General features: G+C 42.0%; 1 protein-coding gene across 2 annotated transcripts in view; it reads left to right on the forward strand.

The window, feature by feature from the left end:
* The window catches only part of RRM2B (ribonucleotide reductase regulatory TP53 inducible subunit M2B), a 35909-nt gene continuing 23378 nt past the window's right edge, over window positions 9886-22416 (forward strand). Inside the window, exons 1-3 of one of the 2 annotated variants that reach the window (XM_021089040.1) lie at window positions 9886-10165; window positions 21658-21759; window positions 21891-22046. In XM_021089040.1, the coding sequence (XP_020944699.1) occupies window positions 10118-10165; window positions 21658-21759; window positions 21891-22046 (306 nt within the window). In that variant the 5' untranslated portion in view covers window positions 9886-10117. The remainder of the gene's footprint in view (window positions 10166-21657; window positions 21760-21890; window positions 22047-22416) is intronic. The other variant, XM_001925001.6, reaches the window with a different exon arrangement.

Genomic DNA, 22416 nt, shown 5'->3' on the forward strand with positions numbered 1-22416 from the left:
TACATAGATCATCCAGTCAGAAAAATCATTAAGGGAAACACCAGCTTTAAGTGACATGATAGATCATACGGATGGATGGATACACATACATACACACACACACACAATGTAAAAGATTCCAACCAAAAGTAGCAGAAAACACATTCTCAAGTGCCCATGGAACATTCTCCAGGATCAATCATATGTTAGGCCACAAAACTAGTCTTAACACATTTAAGAAGACTGAAATCAATTATAAGCAGAAAACTGCAAAATTCACAAATATGCATAGATTAAACAATATTTATTGAACAACCAATGGGTCAAAAAAGAAATCAAGAGAGAAATTGAAAAAAAAATATGCCTTTAGACAAATTCAAATGGAAATAACAAAACTTATGGGACGCAGCAAAATTAGTTCTAAGAGAAAAGAAGTCCACAGCAATAAATGCCTACATCAAGGCACAAGAAAAAAATCTTAACTTCATACCTCAAGGAACTAGAAAAAGTGGAACAAAATAAAGCCCAAAATTAGTTGAAGGAAATAACAAAGATCAGAGTGCAATAAGTGAAACAAAGAGTAAAAAGACATGAGAAAAATCAATGGACCTAACAGCTGGTGTTTTGAAAAGATAAACAAAATTGGCGAACCTTTAGCTAGGCTCACCGAAAAAAAAAAAGAGAGAGAGAGAGAGAGAGAGAGAAGAGGATTCAAACTCAGAAATGAAAGAGAAGACATTACAACTGATACCAGAGAAATACAAAGGATCATAAGAGACTGCTATGAACAGCTATATGCCAACAAACTTGACACTCTAGAAGAAATGTATAAATTCTTAGAAACACACAACTTACCAAGATTGAATCATGAAGAAATAGAAAACCTACCTCCAATTATTGGTAAGGAGATAGATTGATCAGTAATCAGAAAGCTCTCAACAAACACAGGTCCAGTACCAGAAAGCTCTCAACAAACACAGGTCCGGTACCAGAAAGCTTTCCTAACAGTCAAAGAAGAATTAATAGCAACCCCTCTGAAACTTTTCCAAAAAATAGAAGAGGAGGGAACATTTCCAAAATCATGTTATAAGGCCAGCATTACCGCAAAACCAGGCAAGTATGCCATAAGAAAATTACAGGCCAATAGCACTAATGAACATAAATGCAAAAATCCTCAACAAAATGTAAGCAAACCATGTCGTAAGCAAACAATATTCAACAATATATTAAAAGGATCATACACCATGATAAAGTGGGATCAATTCACAGAATACAAGAATGGCTCAATATCTGCAAATCAATGTGATTACACCACATTAACAAAATGAAGTGTAAAAATCACATGATTATCTCAATAGATGCAGGAAGAGCATTCAACAAAATTCAACACCATTCATGATAAAAACTCAAAAAAATGGATATAGAAGGAATTTACCTCAACATAATAAAGGCCATTATATGATAAGCCTGGCTAATATCATACTCAACAGTGAAAAGCCAAAAGCTTTTTATCTAAGATTAGGAACAAGGCAAGGATGCCCACTCTCACCACTTTTATTAAACACAGTATTGAGGGAGTTCCCATCGTGGCATAGCGGAAACAAATCTGACTAGGAACTATGATGTTGCAGGTTCAATCCCTGGCCTCGCTCAGTGGGTTAAGGGTGTGGCATTGCCATGAGCTGTGGTGTAGGTCGCAGATGCAGCTCGGATCTGGCCTTGCTGTGTCTGTGGCAAAGGCCAGCAGCTATAGCTGATTCGACTCCTAGCCTGGGAATCTCCATATGCCACAGGAGTGGCCCTAAAAAGACAAAAAACAAAAAATGACAACAACAAAAACAACACAGTATTGAAATTCCTAGCAAGAGGAATTAGACGATAAAAAAAAATAAAAGACATTCAAATTGGAAAGGAAGAAGTAACCAAAACTCATTATCTGCAGACAACATAATATAGAAATCTCAAAAGACTCCACCAAAAAATTGTTAGAATACACAAGTTTGGTAAAGCTGCAGAATACAAAGTCAGTATACAAATATCTATTGTGTTTATATAGACTAACAATAAACTACCAGAAAGAGAAATTAAGAAAACAACCACATTTAAATTCAAAAAGAAAAAACACCTAGGAATAAATTTAACTAAGGAGGTAAAATACCTGTACACTAAAAGCTATAAGGCACTAGTGAAAGAAATTGAAGAGGACACAAATAAATGGAAAGCTATTCCATGCTCAAGGACTGGAAAAATTAACATTGTTAAAATGTCCATACTACCCAAAGCAACCTACAGATTCAGTGCAATTCCTATTAAAATTCCAATGGCATTTTTCACAGAATAAACAATCCTAAATTTGTATGAAACCACAAAATATCCCAAATAGCAAAGAACACTTGAGAAAGAACAACAAAGCTGGAGGCATCATGCTTCCTGATTTCAAACTATATTACAAAACTTTAATAATCAAAGCATTGTAATATGGTACAAAAACAGACACAAAGATCAATAAAACAGAATAAAAAGCCCAGAAATACACCCAAACATATTTTGTCAATTAATGTGTGAAAAGAGAGTGAAGAATATTTAATGGAGAAAGAACAGCTCCTTCAATAAATGATGCTGGGAAAACTAGACAACCACGTGCAAAAGAATGAAATGACCATTATCTTAAGTCATACACAAAAATTAACTCAAAATGTATTGGAGACTTCAAACCATAAAAAACAGAGGCAGTAAGCTCTTTAATATTGGTCTTGACAATGATTTTTTAGATTTCACTCCAAAAGCAAAACAACAACAGCAAAAATAAACAAGTGGAACTACAACAAACTAAAAAGTTTCTGCGCGGCAAAAACATTAATCAACAAAATGAAAAGGCAACTTAATGACTAGAAAAATCATCTGCAAATCATATATCTGATAAAGAGTTAATATCCAAAATATATAAAGAACCCACACATACTCAATCCTAAAAAAAGAAACAACCCAATATAAGGGCACTAATCTTGTTCATGAAGGCTACCCTGTCAGGACCTAATCACCTTTCAAAGGCCTTACCTTCTAAATATCACCACAGTCACTAGCTTTGCAACATAAGAATGTGAGGGGACACAAACCACAGCAGAAGGGGAATAAGACTCCACCTTTTGATGGGAGGAGCATCAAGGATCTGGAACAGCATGGGAGACTAGAAATATTATTTCCAAATATAGTAGGAAAATAGATTAACACAGTATGTTCATAAAAGGGGAAATGAGACAGGATTAAGATGGTGGAGTAGGACTGGAGCTCACCTTCTCTCATAAAAACAGTAAAATTACAACCAACTGCTGAACAAATTTCAACAAAATGGACTGGAAACTATCAAAAAAGTTATCCTACTCCAGAAGACAAAGAAGAGGCCACATTGAGATGATATAAGGGGTGATTACTGATATAAGCAACTCCATATCCATCATGTGGGCAACCCACAGACTGTAAAGTAACTATACCCCAGAGGTTCACCCATGGGAGTGAGAGTTCTGAGGCTCACATCAGGTTCCCACGCCTGGGGATCTGGCATTGAGTGGAGGAGGAGCCCTCGGAGCATGTGGCAAGAAGGGCCAGTAGGGCTTGTGCACAGGAACTCCACAGGGCTGGGGGAAATGGAAACTCCACTCTTGAAAGGCACACACAGGCTTTCATGTGCACTGGGCCCCAGGGTAAAGCAGAGACTCCACAGGAATCTGGGTCAGACCTGCCTGCAGTTCTTGGAGAATCTCCTAGGAAAACAGGGGGTGACTGTGGGTTGTTGTGGGGGAAGGGAATTGGAGGCAAAGGTCTAGGGAATAATCATCAGTGTGAACTCCTCTAGGGGGTGGCCATTTTAGAAAAATCTGACACCATCCATGAGGGCTGAGAAGCCCCAGGCCAAACAACAAACTGGGTGGGAACACAGCCCCACCCATCAGCAAACAGCCTGCCTAAAGACCTCTCAGGCACACAGCCGACTCTAATCTTACTCAGAGACAAAGCCCCATCTGACCGAAAAGTAAGAATCAGCTGCTCCTACCAGTGGGCAGCCACCAGTCCCTCCCATCAGGAAGACTGCAGCAAGCCCCCATACCAATTGCAGCCACAAGGAGGCAGACATCAGAAGCAAGAGAGGCTACAACTCTAATGTCTGCAAAAAGGAGACCACGCCAAAAATCTAAACAAAATGAAAAGGCAGAGAATTACGACTCAGCTAAAGTAACAAGAAGAAAACCCAGAAAAACAGCTAAGTGATCTGGAGATTACCAACCTCCATGAAAAAGACTTTAGACTAATGACAGTAAAGACATTCAAGATCTTGGAAATAAACTGGAGGCAAAGACTGATGAATTATAAGAAACACTGAACAAAGAAAAAAAAGATTTAAAGATCAAGCAAGCAGAGATGCAAAATACAATAACTGAAATAAAAAACTCACTAGATGGAACAAAGAGCAGATTACAGGAGGCAGAAGAACAAATAAATGAGGTGGAGGACAGACTGGTGGAAATCACTGATTCTGAACAGAAGAGAAAAAAAGATTGAAAAGAAATGTCAGTCTAAGAGAACTCTGGGACAATGTTAAATGCACCAACATCTGTATTACAGGGGTTCCAGAAGAAGAAGAGAGAGAGAAAGGACCAGAGAAAATACTTGCCAAGATAATAGCCAAAAACTTGCCTAACATGGGAAAGGAATAACTCAAATCTGGGAAGCACAGGAAGTACCCAAGGATGGGTAAATCCAAGGATGAACACCCTGAGACACATATTAATTAAACTGACCAAAATTAAAGACAAAGAGAAAATACTGAAAGCAACTAGGGAAAAGAAACAATAACACACAAGGGAACCCCAGTAAGGTTATCAGTTGATTTTTAGCAGAAACTCTGCAGGCCATAAGGGAGTGGCACAATATACTTAAAGCAATGAAAGGAAAAAAACCTTCAACCAAGATTACGCTATCCAGCAAGGCTCTCATTCAGATTTGAAGGAGCAATTAAAAGCTTCACAGACAAGCAAAAGCTAAGAGAATTCAGCACCACTTAACCAGCTTTACAACAAATACTAAAGCAACTTCTCTGGGTGGAAAAGAAAAGGCCACAACTAGAAACAAAACTATTACAAATGACAAGGCTCACTGGTAAAGGCACACACATCGTTAGGGTAGGAAATCATCCACACACAAATATGCTACCAAAATCAGAAATCGTGAGAAGAGGAGGGTACAAAAATGCAGGATACTAGAGATGTACTTGCAATTAAAAGACCAACAATTTAAAATAATCTTATATATATATATAGGCTCCTATATTAAAACTTCATGGTAACTGTAAGCCAAAAATCTATAATAGATACAGACAAATAAGAAAAAGCCATCCAAACACAACATTAAGGATAGTCATCAAACCACAAGAGACGATAACAAGAAGGGAAGAAAAAAGACCAACTAAAACAAGTCCAAAACAATAAAATGGCAATAATAACATACATATCAATATTTTACCCTAAATGTAAATGGGCTAAATGCCCCAACCAAAAGACCCAGACTTGCTGAATGAATACAAATATAAGACCCATATATATGCTGTCTTCAAGAAACCCACTTCAGTTCCAGGGACGCATACAGATTCAAAGAGAGAGGATGGACAAAAATATTCCATGCACATGGAAATCAAAAGAAAGGCAATAGAAAAGAAATGGAAATCAAATAAAAAAAAACTCATCACACAAAATAGATCTTTAAGAATATTATAAGAGGCAAAAAGGGACATTACATAATGACCAAAGTTTCAACCCAAGAAGAAGATATAACAATTATAAATATATATGCACCCAACAGAGGATCACCTCAATATATGAAGCAACTGCTAACAACCTCAAAAGGAGGAATTTACAATAACACAACGATAGCAGGGGACTTTTAACATCCCACTTACAGCAATGAACAGATCATCCAAACAGAAAATCAACAAGGAAACACAGGCCTTAAATGATGCATTAGATCAGATGGACTTAATAGATATTTATAGAGCACTCTACTTAAAAGCAGCAGAATACACATTCTTCTCAAGTGCACATGGAACATCCTCTAGGATAGATCACATTCTGGGGCACAAATCAAGCCTTGGTATATTTAAGAAAACTGAAATCATATCAAACATCTTTTCTGACCAAAACACTATATGACTAGAAATCAACAATAAGAAAAACTGAAAATATAGTAAGCTGCAGAGTTTATGAATATATAGAATCCTCCTACCCCCAAAGGTCTTTCAGTTAAACATTTAATTTTTTTTCTTTTTAGGGCCACACCTGAGGCACATGGAAGTTCCCAGGCTAGGGGTTGAATTGAGTTGCTGCTGCCAGCCTACACCATAGCCATGCCAGATCTGAGTCATATCTGTGAACTACACTGCAGCTTGTGGCAATGCCAGATCCTTAACCCACTGATCAAGGTCAGGGACTGAACATGCATCCTCATGGACACTAGTTGGGGTCGTAACCCGCTGAGCCACAACAGGAACTCCTACATGTTTAATTTTTCACCTTTGCTGTTCCTGTTAACTTTAAACCTCTTGAGGTAAACTAATACATACTGCCTACTCTGCACCAGGCACTATAATAGGTGCTGAAATGTTTGTTTCTGATCTTTTATTTATTTATTTTTGTCTTTTTAGCTATTTCTTGGGCCACTCCTGCGGCATATGGAGGTTCCCAGGCTAGGGGTCGAATTGGAGCTGTAGCCGCTGGCCTACACCAGAGCCACAGCAACGTGGGATCCGAGCCGCCTCTGCGACCTACACCACAGCTCACAGCAACACCAGATCGTTAACCCACCGAGCAAGGGCAGGGACCGAACCCGCAACCTCATGGTTCGTAGTCGGATTCGTTAACCACTGCGCCACGACGGGAACTCCTGATCTATTATTTTTTTGATTATTTAAGATTATTCAATTCTGATACAAAACTAAATATGGAAGCAAATAGCTTGTGACACAAGGAGGTTCAAAAGACCTGCTAAGTGTAAACAGTAAATGTTATTAATCTGTGAGGCATGTTGAAGATAGAATAAATGGAACACAAATGTGTTGAACATGGATAAAAATAATGGAATAAATGAGTGTGTTGCAGATAGAAAGGGCTGGAAGGACCAAGTAATTCTTAAGTATTCATAAGGTAGGGATCATGTTACTTCCAGATTGACAACTATGTTATCTCTAAATCAGCCACCAATTGCTGACATCCATTCTGGCCCCACATGTGCTCTTCTTCCCAAGAAACATAGATAAAACTCATAGCTGCTCAGAAAGCTAATTTGTGGCAAGTTACAGCTGCTCCTGCACCCCTCTAAAAGAGCAAGTGCATGTTGGCTCCGCTGCTGAGACCCCTGTGCCCATCCTCAACACTGGTGTTTCTAACTATACCACCAGCCAGGAAGGCTGATGCAGCAAAGTCAGGATACAGGAATACTATCATTAACATTTGAATAGTATGGTTTTTCCACTCCCTTCCCTCCCGCATCCTATCTTAAATAGGTTAGACACCCCAACTCTTTCCCCTTGCTCTGTGTTTTCAATGAATCTAAGAAACGTGATTTAAGCAACTCAGTTGAGCCCTTCCATTCCACGACCTCTAGGATGGCCTGTTTAGGAGCGCCATGGGGGAAACCAGGTGAAGGTTTGATGGGACCCCTCTGTATAATTTCTCATTTTTTGGTCTTTTTAGGGCTGTATCCATGGCATATGGAGGTTCCCAGGCCAGGGGTCGAATCAGAGCTGTAGCTGCCAGCCCACGCCACAGTCACACCAATGCGGGATCCAAGCCGCATCTGCAACCTACACCACAGCTCACGGCAACACTGGATCCTTATCCCACTGAGCAAGGCCAGGGATCGAACCTGTGTCCTCATAGACACTAGTCAGATTCGTTTCCGCTGAGCCACGATGGGAACTCCCTACAGTTGTAATTTTCCACCTCATTTAGTGCTTTACGACTAATAAATTCACAAGTAGTAAATCCACTACTTGTTGTGTGGAACTTGTAGGAACTTTACAAGTAGTAAATCCACACAACAATCCTTCAAGGAAGGAATTTTTCTTATCCTACAGATGAAGAAACTGAGTCTCAAAAAGGCTAAGTAACTTGTCCAAGGTAGCACATGCCCACAATGATATGATTCTAGGATTCATGTTCTTTTTCACTAGGCTCATTCACTTTTGTATCTTTAATTCTGAATATCACACCTTGACAAACAGTAGATATATTATTTGATAACTTTAATTAAATAGTAGAATCCTTGCCCTTTATTTGTCACGTGGCCTGTGATAAATTATCCAACTTCTTTAAGACTCATTTTCCTCACAAAACTTATCTTTTTTTTTTTTTTTTTTTTCCAGCTGCAACCCTCACCCCTCCCCACACATGGGCGTTCCTAGGCCAAAGACTGAATCCCAGCTGCAGGTGTGACCTAGGCCACAGGTGCTCCAATGCCAGATCCTTAACTCACTGTGCCACAGCAGGAACTCCCTTAACAATTATTCAAAATTAACATATGTAAACTTTTTTACTCAGCACTTGGCCCCTAGTAGTTGCCTCTGATGTAGGGCAGGTTTGAGAACGAGCTTTCATCATTTTCGAACCTTAATTTTCTACCCTGTTTTTACCATTCTTCACCCAGCGATCCACAAAGCAGGTGCCTGTTGTTCAAGGCCTGACAAGCTTCCCTCGGTATGTCAGCCTCAAACTACTAAAGCAAATCCTTCTCTCACCTCCTTTCTTGTTTAAGACCCAATTATTTTTTTCTTTCCGTGGCAGTCATCTTGAGACAGTTCCCCCCAGAGAGGGGACGAGCAGCAGCCAGTACGCTCGGCCAGCCCACGGGGGTCTGTCCTCCCTCCACCACTGCCTTTTGGCCTTGAGAAGAGCGTTTCGCAGGGAGCGGGGCAACCTCCTACTTTCTGGCGCTGGAAAACCTCGGTCGTTAATCCCAAGCCCGAGTTTCTGGTCTGTAAACGGAGGGACATCCTGAGCCTCCGCGGCCCGGCTGACAGCGCGGCACAGCGCCTGGCTCTTGCTAAGAGCTCGGCAGGTGTCACCACAAGCTTAGGGTGTGGAAGCCGCCTTCAAACTCTGTCCCTGCCTTCCGTCACTCTCAAGCCCCACCGAGCCGTCCCCACACTTTCCCTCAGCCTCTCCTTTTCGGCTAAGGACAAAGCCCGGCAGCCTTTCCTCCTCACTGAGGGTGTAGCGGGGCGGCTCTGTTTTCACCAAGAGCGTGGCTTCCCGCACCGCCACCACTCCACACGCCCAGAGCGCTCTCTCCTCCGTAGCCCCTTCGGTGTGTGGTCCGACAGGCACCTGGGAGTCTCTCAGGACCGGCCGAGTTAGCGCGACATACCGTGTTCCGGAGGCACGGCGAGAGCTAGCTGGGGAGTCTCGAGCTGGAGAGGTGACCTGGCATGTCCCGGCAACCTCTCGCACTGGGCGCCTAGAGCCGGGCGACGCAGGCTGGGCCGAAAGCCCAAGGCGGAGAGCCCCATGCTGCTAGGCTGGGAGGCGAGGCTGGGCAGCGGGGCAGGGCAGGCTCTGCTGAGGAGGCGGGGCCCGGAGCTGCGGCGAGCTCCTTCGGAGAGCGGGCGGGAGGCGGGGCCAGCGGGGAGGGGTCTGAAGAGGAGGCGGGGCCTGAGGGGCGGGGTCTGAGGAGGAGGAGGGGCCCGGAGGCACGGGAGGCGGGGCTGGCAGGCTCAGAGGGGCTTCTCTGGGCTGGTGGGAGGCGGGGCCGGGGCAGTGGAGCTGTGAGAAGTTGGCGGAAACCTAGAGAGTTACTCCGGCCTTGGCAGGAGGTGGGGCCTGCACAGAGGATTGAGGCGATGCCGGCCGAAGTAGGCGGATCCCTGAGGCAGGGGAGGCGGGGCCAGGTTACAGCTAGGATAGTCACGCAATGGGCCGGCGAGAAAACCGGGTAGCACAGTGGAGCGGGGCGGGCAGACAGAAGTAGGAGGGTCTCTGCGTCTGGGGGCGGGGCCTACCCAGAGGACCCGCTGGCCACTTGGTTCTGTCCTAGTTCGAGGTGGCTTGAGGCTCTGGGTTCCCTCTGCTCCGGTAGCTCTGGCGGAGTCTGCGCGATGGGAGACGCGGAAAGGCCGGAAGCGGCAGGGTCTGAACAGGAGGAGGTAAACCTTGCTGTCGCTTCCTCTCCCGCCCCGCAGTCACGCCTGGCCTCTAGAGTGCGGGTTGCTGCTGGGTCCTGCACCTTGCGCAATTTCACTATGGGAAATTCTACTCACTGTCGTCAGAAACCTGGTGTAGGCCCGGCCTCCAGCCTTCGCCGCAGCCTGGTTTCATCTTTTCTAGCGCTAGGGAGGCCGTCCCCAGGGAGGGGTCAGGAGGTAGCTGGGTTTCTGCTCCACTGATCTGCCCCGAGGCTACCCAAGGGCAACGCTCTGAGACTTCAGACCCGAGCGAGGCTCACCCCTTTTTTCCCTTTCCATCCTTCCCTGTTCTGGAGCCCTGGCTGGGGAAATTGAGGCAAATGCCGAGGACTCATGGCATTTACTGGAGAAATGCATGCCATCTCTGGGCTGGTTAAAAGGACTTGGGCTGAGGCTGTGGAAATTGACACAGGTGGATGGGGTGACGATAATAGGCAGAAAGGCGTCGAGAAATCCTCCTAACAATGGAAATGATCAGTTGGGCGGCCAGTTTTGCGCAGACCTGGCTAAAGTAGCTATGAATCTTTGGGGTATCACTTTTTTTCATGTATTCAATGGAAGTGATGCTTTCCCTCACAGAGGGTTAAGCAAAAAAAAGCTTTATGCAAAGTGCCACGGAAGTTGGGGGTACATAATAAAACCATGAGCCATGTTAATCTGCTCTACTTCTATATTAGTAGAGGTACATAACAGTAAGCTGGGATTCGGTAGACTGTAGGGTTGTAGGGTAGTTCAAATTGTGCTGTAATTTTCATACCGTGATATTTTGTAAATACTTTTAAACCTGTTGCTGTGTGTAGTATCTTTGATTGAACAGAGTTTCAGTTCTCAGTGACTCTTGCTTAGCTCTAAACTTCTTCAGAAAATTGTAGATTCAAGATTTGGGATTTGATTTTGTAGACATTTAGTAACTATATATATTGTAAATATCCCTCAAACTCTTTATTTCCCTTTTGAAATAAATAATTTAGTACCACTCCCCTTAGACTAATGGGGCAACTCAACTATTTTGTTTGTGCTAGTAACACCAAAAGAAGCTAGTCTTAGGTTATTCAGACCTAAGACCTGGAAGTTAAATTTTACTTATTATGTCTGTCTGGATACAGACCCACAAAGACAAAGGCATAACTTTAGATCTAGAATGAATTTGAATGAGCGCCTGTTTTAAACTTGAGATTCAAGGATGCCTTAAGTATTTTTGTTTCTCTAGATATATTGGTGCAGCATGGGCCACCTGCATCAGAATCACCTGGAACTCGTTGTTAAAAAATGTAAATTACTGGGCCTATACCCCAAATTAGTAAATCAAAAATCTCTTGGGGTGGGTCTGGGACTGGAGTTTTAACGAGCACATCAGGTGATCCTGGTACACATTTTAAGAACACTGTCTTAAAGAGTTTATAGATGGGCTTGAAAGGAATTTATAAATCTCCTGAAATTTGTAGACTTTATATGTGTAGATGTGTATCTCCTAAGAAAGGGAGGTGTCCATAGCTTTCATCTGCTTCTCAAAATTAACTCAATCTAATTGATAGTCCCTATTTTTAAGACAGTTTAGGCAAGATTAAGTGATAGGCCCAGAACCACACAACTCAGTAGTAGAGCTGCTGTGTAAATCCAATTTCTCACTCCTGGGCCAATATTCTATCTGTTTTGCCAGATTTGATGGGGATAGGAGAATGAAAATGAAAACACCCACAAATAGTGTATGATTCCGACAAGCATCCAAATAGTCTCCTTTACCCGAGGAGTAGGAGAGAGGTGAAGGCAAGCAAATGAAAGTGGTGAAACTGGAGGTGAACGGAAGGGATGGGTCATGTAGAATGCCAGCCTAGATCAGTGCATGGTGAGTGCTATCTGGGGAATATTGACCTAGATGAGTGCCCCAGCATGTCCGGGCATCTCTCAGGACCAGATGACCAGAACCAGGAAGCACTATTCTGGAAAAGACATGGAATGTTGCCAAGGAAGGCTTATAAGAAATTATTTCATGTTCTCCTCACTGCACATTCACACAGCTACAACAAATAAGTTGTCTTTCTGCCGTCTTCCATGCTCTCCAATCCTGTTTACCACTGCCAAATTAATCCACCATTAACTCGTGCCTCCATGTCACTCACAAATAAATATTCACCATGGTGTCTCAATCCCCACCAACAATCTCCAGCTTCTCAAATCTGGCAAAATCCCATTTAAGTAGCTTTTTCATACTAACTGCCACATCTTAATTCAGGCTGGCATTTCCACCTCTGCAATGGACAGTATAGTTGCTACCAAAATCTAGTTTTTTTTTTTGTTTTTGTCTTTTTAGGGCTGCACCTGCAGCATATGGAAGTTCCCAGGCTAGGGGTCCATTTGGAGCTGCAACTGCTGGCCTATGCCACAGCAGCAGCCACACCAGATCCTTGACCTACACCATAGCTCACGGCAACACTGGATCCTTAACCCACTGAGCGAGGCTAGGGATTGAACCCGTGTCCTCATGGATAGGAATCAGGTTCCTTACCGTTGAACCACAACTGGAACTCCTAGGGCTTTATTTTCTAATTCAACTTGCACGTAATATCCAATTTATCTTTCTCATGGCACCCCTATTCATGTTAATTCCTACTCAGAAACTCTCCATGACTATCCATAGGAATTATTTTAAACTGTGCCCCATGGTGAATGCCAGCACCTGGGGATGGGGGCCAAGTGGGGACAGTTGATGTCTGAATCTCCTAGCCCCAGGGGTGTTTGAAAATCTTTTGCCCAGGAAATTCCTAACTTCTTAGCGCAATGGGTCTCCATGGTGTGGATCCTTTATGGAATTCCACTCTGTCTCCTCTGTTGATCGTATGCTTTAGGCAAATCAGATCACTTTTGCCTTTGCTTTAGATCCACTTCAGTCAGTTGTAATCCCAGCTGACTCCTCTTTCTGGGAAGAGAAATGACGGCATTCTCTAGTCTGCATCTTGGGCAGCTGTGTCGCTGCTCTTTGTGTTCTCCCGGGATAATCACATCCATGGAGGGAAGATAGTGCCTCTGCCTACCTGAGTGTTACATTTCCAGCTGTCTATTGGCTATCTTGACACGAACCCATTATCTTTTTTTTTTTTTTTTTTTTGTCCAAATTGATTTTCAAAAGGCTTGTGTTTGTAGCTTTCAATGATTGGTATGGCTCGGGTAGGTGGGCGGGGTTAATGCAAATTAAGCTTTTGTTAAACATCTAATGTGGGAAACAGGAGTTTTTGTCTGATTTATTCTGCTATTCTCCAGATGCTGAGCACTTTCTGAGTCTCTTATTTCTTGAGTTGATTATCCAGTTACTGAAGCTGGAAACCTCAAGGGCATCTTCAACTCTTCCTTATCCCCAGATGCAAATTTTAACAAGAATTACCAAATCTTTTGAATGTCTCTTACATCAGTCTTTTGTGTTTCGATTGATATCCTAGTTCAGGCAAGAGATGAATAGTGCAATAATCTTTTAATTGTGATCTCCACCCCCAATTTCTCTTCTAATCTAGTCACATTTCTACAAAAGTAGCCTTAAAAGACAAATCTGATGATGTTTCCCACCTTATTAAACACCTTCATTTAGCAAAACAAAACAACAAAACCAACAAAAAAAGGAATTCCTGTCGTGGTGCAGCATAAATTAATCTGACTAGGAACCACGAAGTTGCAGGTTCGATCCCTGGCCTCGCTCAGTGGGTTAAGGATCTGGTGTTGCTGTGAGCTTCGGTGTAGGTTGAAGATGCAGCTTGGATCCCACATTGGCTCCCAATACCCTGCATAAGGCCAGATGCCCAAATGTTATAGATCCACTTTGACCTGCTCCAACATTTTCAAAAAAATTGACATCTTTATATCCTTTTAATACTCAAAAAATAGATACATCACACTTAACCTCAGATGAGGCTTGGGGATGGAGTACATATTTTGAAAAGTGAAAAGTTTTTTTGTTTATTTTCATCAAAATGATGAGTTGGAGCTTAGAGCCCTTGTTGCTGTGGCTGTAGTGTAGGCTGGCAGCGGCAGCTCCAATTCAACCCCTAACCTCCCGGGAACTTCTATATGCTGAGGGTGAGGCCCTAAAAAGCGGGGGGAAAAAAAAATTGAGGAGGAATTCCCTAGTGGCTCAGTGGGTTAAAGACCCAGCAGTTCATTGCTGTGTCTTGGGTTGCTCCTGTGAGGAAAGGTTCAGTCCCTGGCCTGGGAACTTCCACAGTGCCCCTCCCCCCCAAAAAAAAAGGATTGAGGAGAATTATGAAAGAGATAAGGATTCTGCACTCAGATTGTCCTACCTTAAGCATGCTGAAGCTAGAAAGTGTAGGTGATGCATTATGGTGTGTTTATGTCACAAAGATTTGGGACTTCAATCAGTGAGCCAACAACATTTTGGCTTTATAGCCAAAGATTAGCAAGTAAATGTAAATGTTTATGTTTTAAGTTAAATAGTTTAAGGCATATATCATTTTCTTGTGATTCCTTAATTTAACCAACATTCAATTAACAGTTTAGATCAGTTCACATGAGAGCTTCTATTATACTATTGTTACTATTAGCATTATTGTTTTTTTCCTTTTTGTTTGGTTTTGAAAAAAATAATCTCAGGTCACTCCTGAAAAGTAGAGACAAATGGTTACAGGGTTTTTTTGGTTTTGTCTATCTTGTTGCTTTTTAATTTCCTGTCTTTTCATCTCATGATCTCTTCAGTTAAGCAGAGATAGCTAGAGAAACTTTCATTTGAGTTCATCCAAAAAAAAAGGAAGAAAAAAAAATGACAAACTGGAAACACAAGTTCATGCATTAGTAGCCACCTTTCTGTATAGTATAAACACCAACATTTTCTTCTATTGCTTTTATTACTATTTTAAAAGATTAAAAACTTTTTTTTTTTTTCTTAACCTGCAGCATCGGGAAGTTCCTGGGCCATGGGTGGAATCTGAGCCGCAGCTGCAACCTATGCCACAGCTGTGGCAATGCCAGATCCTTAGCCCCCTGTACTGGGCAGGGGACTAAATCCATACCTCAGCAGCTGCAGAAACAACACCAGATCCTTAATCTGATGTGCTACAGCAGGAACTCCTAAAAACACATTTATTTTATTTTTTTAATTGAAGTACAGTTAATTTACAATGTTGTTACTTTCAGGTGTATAACAAAGTATTTCAGTTACACATATGTGTGTGTGTGTGTATATATATGTATATAGTTTTTCAGATTTTTTTCCATTAAGTTATTACAAGATATCCAGTATAGTTCCCTATGCTATACAGGTCTTTGTTGTAAAAACACATTTAAAATTGAAATTTTAAATCCAGTGTTTGTGACCTTAGACCACATGGTTCTTCATAGCACATTTGGAAAAAGTCATTGTGAAGTGTTTTCTGCTTTCTTTCTGATTTTATCTTCTTCTGCTGTCCCCCACATATCATAAAGTCCAGATTTAGAAACTTAGGCCAGTTCTAAAAAGTGTCACATGCCATCATGCCTTTTTCCATATTGTCTTTTCTTCTAAAATATGGATTCTTAGTTCACATCCACAGAGGATACCCTGGAAACCCTAGAACTTTGGGTTGTATGACCCTCCTGACTTTGTTTTAAAATGTGTGTGGATTTTTCTAAGCACCAGGAAAATAAGCAACACATCAACCCTAGCCCAGTTCAAAGGTCTATGTTAGTTAAAGTTCCTCTCTTCAGATGGTAGAATCTTTCATAATTTGTTTCATAATACCTGATTCAGCTCTTGTCTTAACAATCCACACATTATCAGGATGGAACAGGAAGAATGTGTCTCCAAATGTGACTTTTATTCTAATTTAAAGGTAGTCATCTTCAGCAGTTTTCATAGATTTTGGTGTTGATCAAAAAAAGTTTTGTTTTTTTTTTTTGGTCTTTTGGGGCCATACCCGTAGTTTATGAGATCCCCAGATTCCCAGGGTCGAATCAGAGCTGTAGCTGCTGGCCTGCACCACAGCCACAGCTGTGCTGATCTGAGCTGCATCTTTGACCTACACCACAGCTCATGGCAATGCTGGATCCTTAACCCACTGAGCGAGGCCAGGGGTCAAACCCATGTCCTCATGGATACTCGTCAGGTTCATTAACTGCTGAGCCTTGACGGGAACTCCCAATCAATTATTTATCAGCATTTAAAAACTCCATTCAGGGAGCTCCCGTCGTGGCTCAGCAGAAATGAATCTGACTAGTATCCATGAGGACACAGGTTCGATCCCTGGCCTCACTCAGTGGGTTAAGGATCTGGCATTGCTGTGACTGTGGTGTAGGCCAGTGGCTACAGCTCAGATTTGACTCCTAGCCTGGGAATTTCCATATGCCAAGGGTACAGCCCTAAAAAAAAAGACAAAACAATAAAATTAAAATAAAAACTCCATTCAGAGCAAGAGTGCTTAGTGCCACAGAGTTACTGCTTGTGATATCTTTCCCAACTCAGTATGGCCCACATAGCAAATAGAATGAAAGCAAAGAATTCCAACTCTGAATACATACCTGTGCCCCAGGGACAAAATATATAGTTCAAAGAAAATGCAGAATCAGACCAGAATCCCATCTAGTGACAATAAAAGCAAACACAATGTGGAAGAACTAAAAGAAGATCGATGTGGGCCAAGACAAGTTTGAAATATTTGTTGACTGCAGTTCTCAGCCTTTTAAATAGAGATTTTAAATTTGAATATCTCATTTTTAAGCCTTTCCCACAGTTTTCTAATTATTTCATGAATAAAAGTTCCCTGACGGCAGTCATGGAAGGTATTGATTGACCAAATAATTAACCACTGTAATCATTCTTTTATCAGTTCTTTGATTTATAGGGACAACCTTTCTAAGGCCAACTAGAAACATCCTAACAGTCAATAATAGAACAATAATAATTTAAAAAGTTCTAGCCCTTGAGAATGTGCAAAGTACTTTTATTTGTGTTAGCTCCTGTGATCTTTATAACATTCCTTTTACCTATTTTTAAAATTTTTAATTTTTTTTTTTTTTTTTTTTGGGCTGCCCCTGTGGCATATGAAAGTTCCCAGGCTATGGGTCTAGTTGGAGCTTCAGCTGCTGGCCTGTGCTACAGCTCATGGCAACGCAGGATCCTTAACCCACTGAGTGAGGCCAGGGATTGAACCTGCATCTTCACGGATACTGGTTAGTTCGTAACCCACTGAGCCACAATGGGAACTCCCTATAACGTTCCTTTTAAATATGGTAACTGTTAGTCTTTAATTTACAGGTGATGATAATCAGATTAAATGACATCCCTGAAAACATGAACACTATGTGCTTATTGTATCTGAACACCTTTTTATACTACAGTGAACAGTCGGAGTAAAACATAATAATTTGGTTCACATCACGTTGTGCTGTGGGGGTGGCAATTTCCGAAATGTTGATTTTCAGTTTTATTTTTACTGTCTGATCATTCACCTGTGAAACACATCCTCCTCAACTACACGCTTCATGATCTCATTATAGACACTGGTTTTAATCTGGTAAAGGGGAAGGTTAATGCATTTTCAGAAAGTTTTACTCTGAGATTTTGAAACTTGCACGAGTTAAAAATCACTGCTGTAAGACTTATCAGTTTGGCAGGTGTCTACCAGCTTCAAATCACTTTGGTTCTTTCAACTTCATTTATAAGGAGATCATTTTTAACTTTCTTACTTTTTCCTAGAATCAAATTGGGTGATTTCCTCCCCCATCATTTCACTCGTTATATCAGTACCATTTGTTAAATTAATTTTGCTTAGCAGGAGATAGTACAGTTGACCCTTGCACAACCTGGGGGTTAGAGGCACTGACCCTTAGTGCAGTTGAAAACCTCATATAACTTTTCAGTTGGCACTCAGTGTTCATGGTTCTGCATCCACTGATTCAACCAACAGTGAGTGGTGTAGTACTATAGTTTTTTTTGGAAAAAATTTGCATATCAATGGACCTGTACAGTTCAAGCCTGTGTTGTTCAAAGGTCGCTTGTAGTGGATGCTCTTTTTAGCTTTAGTTCATCTCACTGTTGTGAATTTTGGTTTTTAGATGTAGGCTGGCCCTCCTCTGGCTGCCATCTACACATACAGAGATGTAGTTTTTTTGTTTTGTTTTGTTTTGTTTTTGTCTTTTTGCCTTTTCTAGGGCCGCTCTCCGCGGCATACGGAGGTTCCCAGGCTAGGGGTCCAATCGGAGCTGTAGCCGCCGACCTACACCAGAGCCACAGCAACTCCAGATCCAAGCCGCATCTGTGACCTACAACCACAGCTCACAGCAACGCCGGATCCTTAACCATCTGAGCAAGACCAGGGATTGAACCTGCAACCTCATGTTTCCTAGTCAGATTCGTTAACCACTGCACCACCACAGGAACTCCCAGAAATGTAGTTTTAAGGTAAAGCTTTGAGTTCAGACATATCTCAGTTCTAACTTTATTTCTGCCACTTAGTAGGTGTGGAATCATGGGAATGTTATTTACATCCTTCCCATCTGTAAAATGAGAATACTGTTACTATTTGAGCAAGTTGCTGTACAGATTAAGCAGAATGATGTATATAAAGCATCTGATGGTAACAATTTCAAAGCAGCCTCAATGCCAGACCCAGAGGACAGGCTCTTATATGTATCTCCTGTCCTAGAGCCTGGAACTGCACCTTCTCAGGATCCTATGGCTCTTTTGCGATTGCAAAGCCCTCCATAGCAACACAAACAAAAAAACGTGACAACTTCTGTTTTAAAACTTTGCTTGAATATTTGCAGAATGCATATTGACTAAGTGCCAGGCACTGTGCTAGGCCCCAGGGATCCCACAAGTGTAAAGTTGTTTTTCACTGTTAACAAGCGTAGTCTGCAGAAGATTGTACACAAATAAGAGGAAATTAAATTGCAATGAGCTGTGTGCTCTGCTAGGGACCTAATCTGGCCTTTGGTGTGGTGGGGGAAGCAGGAGCTATGAGGCCACACAGAGAAGGCTTGGTTTGAGTGGTTATTAGGTTATTTCACTGATGAATAATTGTCTTAGGTTAAATTATTTTTAAAAATATAATGGTATCCAGTAATCTGAGCACAAGATAAAGCAAAATTAACATCCATTCATTTACTTAGCTAATGTTGATTGATGTTACACTTGCCACAGTACTCTGGGAACACCACAGGATATAAAACTAGGCTCTGCTCTCTGGATCTCAAGTACTCTATTTGGAGAGGCTCAGGCCTTCAAATAATCAGTTATAAAATAATAGTCTGGGAGTTTCCATCGTGGCACAGTAAAAACGAATCTGACTAGGAACCATGAGGTTTCGGGTTCAATCCCTGGCCTCTCTCAGTGGGTTTAGGACCCAGCGTTGCTGTGAGCTGTGGTATATGTTGCAGGCATGGCTTGGATTTGGCGTTTCTATGGCTCTGGCATAGGCTGGCAGCTATAGCTCTGACCAGACCCCCTAGCATGGGAAGCGCCATATGCTTCAGGTGCGATTCTAAAATACAGAAGACCGAAAAATAAAATAAAAGTCTGTTCTTTAATGGCAGTATGTGTGAAGGTGCCAGCCCTACCCGGATTTGCATAGCCTCATGCTCGGATTTGGGGCTTTTTCTCTTCTCTTGCCTTTCCTTCGCCTCATCTGAGTTAGCACATTTGATTCAGAGAGGGATGAAGACTAGTACAGACGATGGTAATGATGAAAGAATAGGATGGATGGGCCTGGCACAGGAGAGACAATTTTTTTTTTATTACTCAATGAATTTATTACACCTATAGTTGTGCAATGATCATTACAATCCAGCGTTATAGGATTTCCATCCCACAACCCCAGTGCATCTCCCCACCCCCCGAACAGGACAAAGACCATTTGATTTAGAAATCCAGAATTTAATTGTATCCCAATAATTTTATTTTATTTATTTATTTATTTTTTTTGTCTTTTTGTCTTTAGTTGTTGTTGTTCTTGTTGCTATTTCTTGGGCCGCTCCCGCGGCATATGGAGGTTCCCAGGCTAGGGGTCGAATCGGAGCTGTAGCCACCGGCCTACGCCAGAGGCACAGCAACGCAGGATCCGAGCCGCGTCTGCAACCTACACCACAGCTCACGGCAACGCCGGATCGTTAACCCACTGAGCAAGGGCAGGGACCGAACCCGCAACCTCATGGTTCCTAGTCGGATTCGTTAACCACTGCGCCACGACGGGAACTCCCCAATAATTTTAATTTATACCATTTTTGCCTATCTGTATAAACTTTGTATATACTTCTTCTCATGCACACACAACTGTTCTGATACTCTTGCTGACAATTTTAAAAAGTATATGGGTGGCACTGTCCCTTTTAGAGTGCCACCCTGTTGTCAGCAGTATGTATTGAGGTGTGTGTTTCTCACCTTAGCTCCCAGAGCTTGGAGACAGCCCACAGTGAGACCATACGCAGTAAAGGAATGTTAACATGAAATAGCAAAAACCAAGTGGTATATGGGAAAGTTCAGACAAACAAAGGCTGCTAAGTTGTGGTAAGGAGTTTTCAGATAGGTATTATAATATTTCAGTTAAGATTAGGAGAGAAAATATTAAAATTAAAAAGCTTATAACAGGAGTTCCCGTTGTGGCTCAGTGGTTAGGAACCTGGGTAGTATCCATGAGGATGTGGGTTTGATCCCAGGCCTCACTCAGTGGGTTAAGGATCTGGTGTTGCCATGAGCTGTGGTCTAGGTCTCAGATGTGGCTCGGATCTGGTGTTGCTATGGCTGTGGTATAGACCGGTGGCTAAAGCTCTGATTCTACAGCTGGCCTGGGAACTTCCATAAGCTGCAGGTGTGGCCTTAAAAAGCAAAAAAATCAAGAAAAATAAAAAGTAGCTTATAACAGTAGCCTGTTCATGCCAGCATCCTGTCTCTGAGAGAGGCACTGAGGGGATATTTTGTCCACAGCTTTAGAAATTTGCCCACCATGGGGAGTTCCTGTTGTGGCTCAGTGGTAACAAACCTGACTAGTATCCGTGAGGATGTGGATGTGATCCCTGGCCTCACTCGTTGGGTTAAGGATCCCAGATCCCGGCATTGCTATGAGCTGTATGGTATAGGTCCCAGATTCAGCGCAGATCCCTCGCATTGCCGTGGCTGTGGCTATGGCTGGCAGCTATAGCTCTGATTCGACCACCAGCCTGGGAACTTCCATATGCTGTGAGTGCGGCCCTAAAAAGCCAAAAAAAAAAAAAAAACCAAAACAAACAAACAAACAAAAAAACCCTAATTTAAAAGGAATAAAAAAAATTTTTTTTCTTTTTTGGCCATTTTCACAGCATGTAGAAATTCCTGGGCCAAGGATCGAACCTGCACCATAGCAGAGACCCAAGGTACGGCAGTGACAATGCCCGATCCTTAACCCCCTGAGCCACAAGAGAACTCCAATAATAATTATTTTGAGAGCTTATTATGCACCAGGCCCTGTGTAAAGCACTTTTACTCATCAAAATTAACCTCTAAGTTAGGTATTATTTTACTGATGAGGAATCAAGACTCAGAGAAGTTAGGAGCTCCCTACAGCCACGCGTCTAAGCAAACACCACTAACAAACTGTCAGATAATGGTAAGGATGCAAGCTGGGGAGCCTGGCTCCCAAAACTCTGCTATCTTCCTAACCTTCCCAGATGTGTATTTAGATGTGAATAAAGAGGAAATATTTACATAAAATGAATGTTTTACTTTATTTGTCCAAAGAGATTATCTTCAGATACCAGTGAAAACGAAGCAAAGTCAAGTGAAGAGCCACTCTTAAGAAAGAGTTCTCGCCGATTTGTCATCTTTCCGATACAGTACCCCGACATTTGGAAAATGTATAAACAGGCACAGGCATCCTTCTGGACAGCGGAAGAGGTAAGTGACATCACCTTCATTAGCAAACAAGGTCCCTCCTACAGTGTTCACATCTTCTCTTACAGGACATTTAAAAACTTAGCTTACATTGAGTAAGATCCCTTGTACATGATAACGTCTGAATTTTCTGAGACTAAATACGGGGTTCACCAGTGTTTTTTGTTTAGACTACTGGCTATAGACATGTTTCCCGCTGCAAAAATGACATTTCCGTCTGTTGGGTTTTTACCTCCAATATCTTTTAGAACATTTTCCCTTTTCTTTTGTTTTGTTTCGACTTTTTTTTTTTTTTTTTCTTTTTGCCTTTTCTAGGGCCACTCCTGAAGCATATGGAGGTTCCCAGGCTAGGGGTCGAATCGGAGCTGTAGCC

This window comes from Sus scrofa, chromosome 4, assembly GCF_000003025.6.
Source record: "Sus scrofa isolate TJ Tabasco breed Duroc chromosome 4, Sscrofa11.1, whole genome shotgun sequence".
Lineage (NCBI taxonomy): Eukaryota > Metazoa > Chordata > Mammalia > Artiodactyla > Suidae > Sus > Sus scrofa.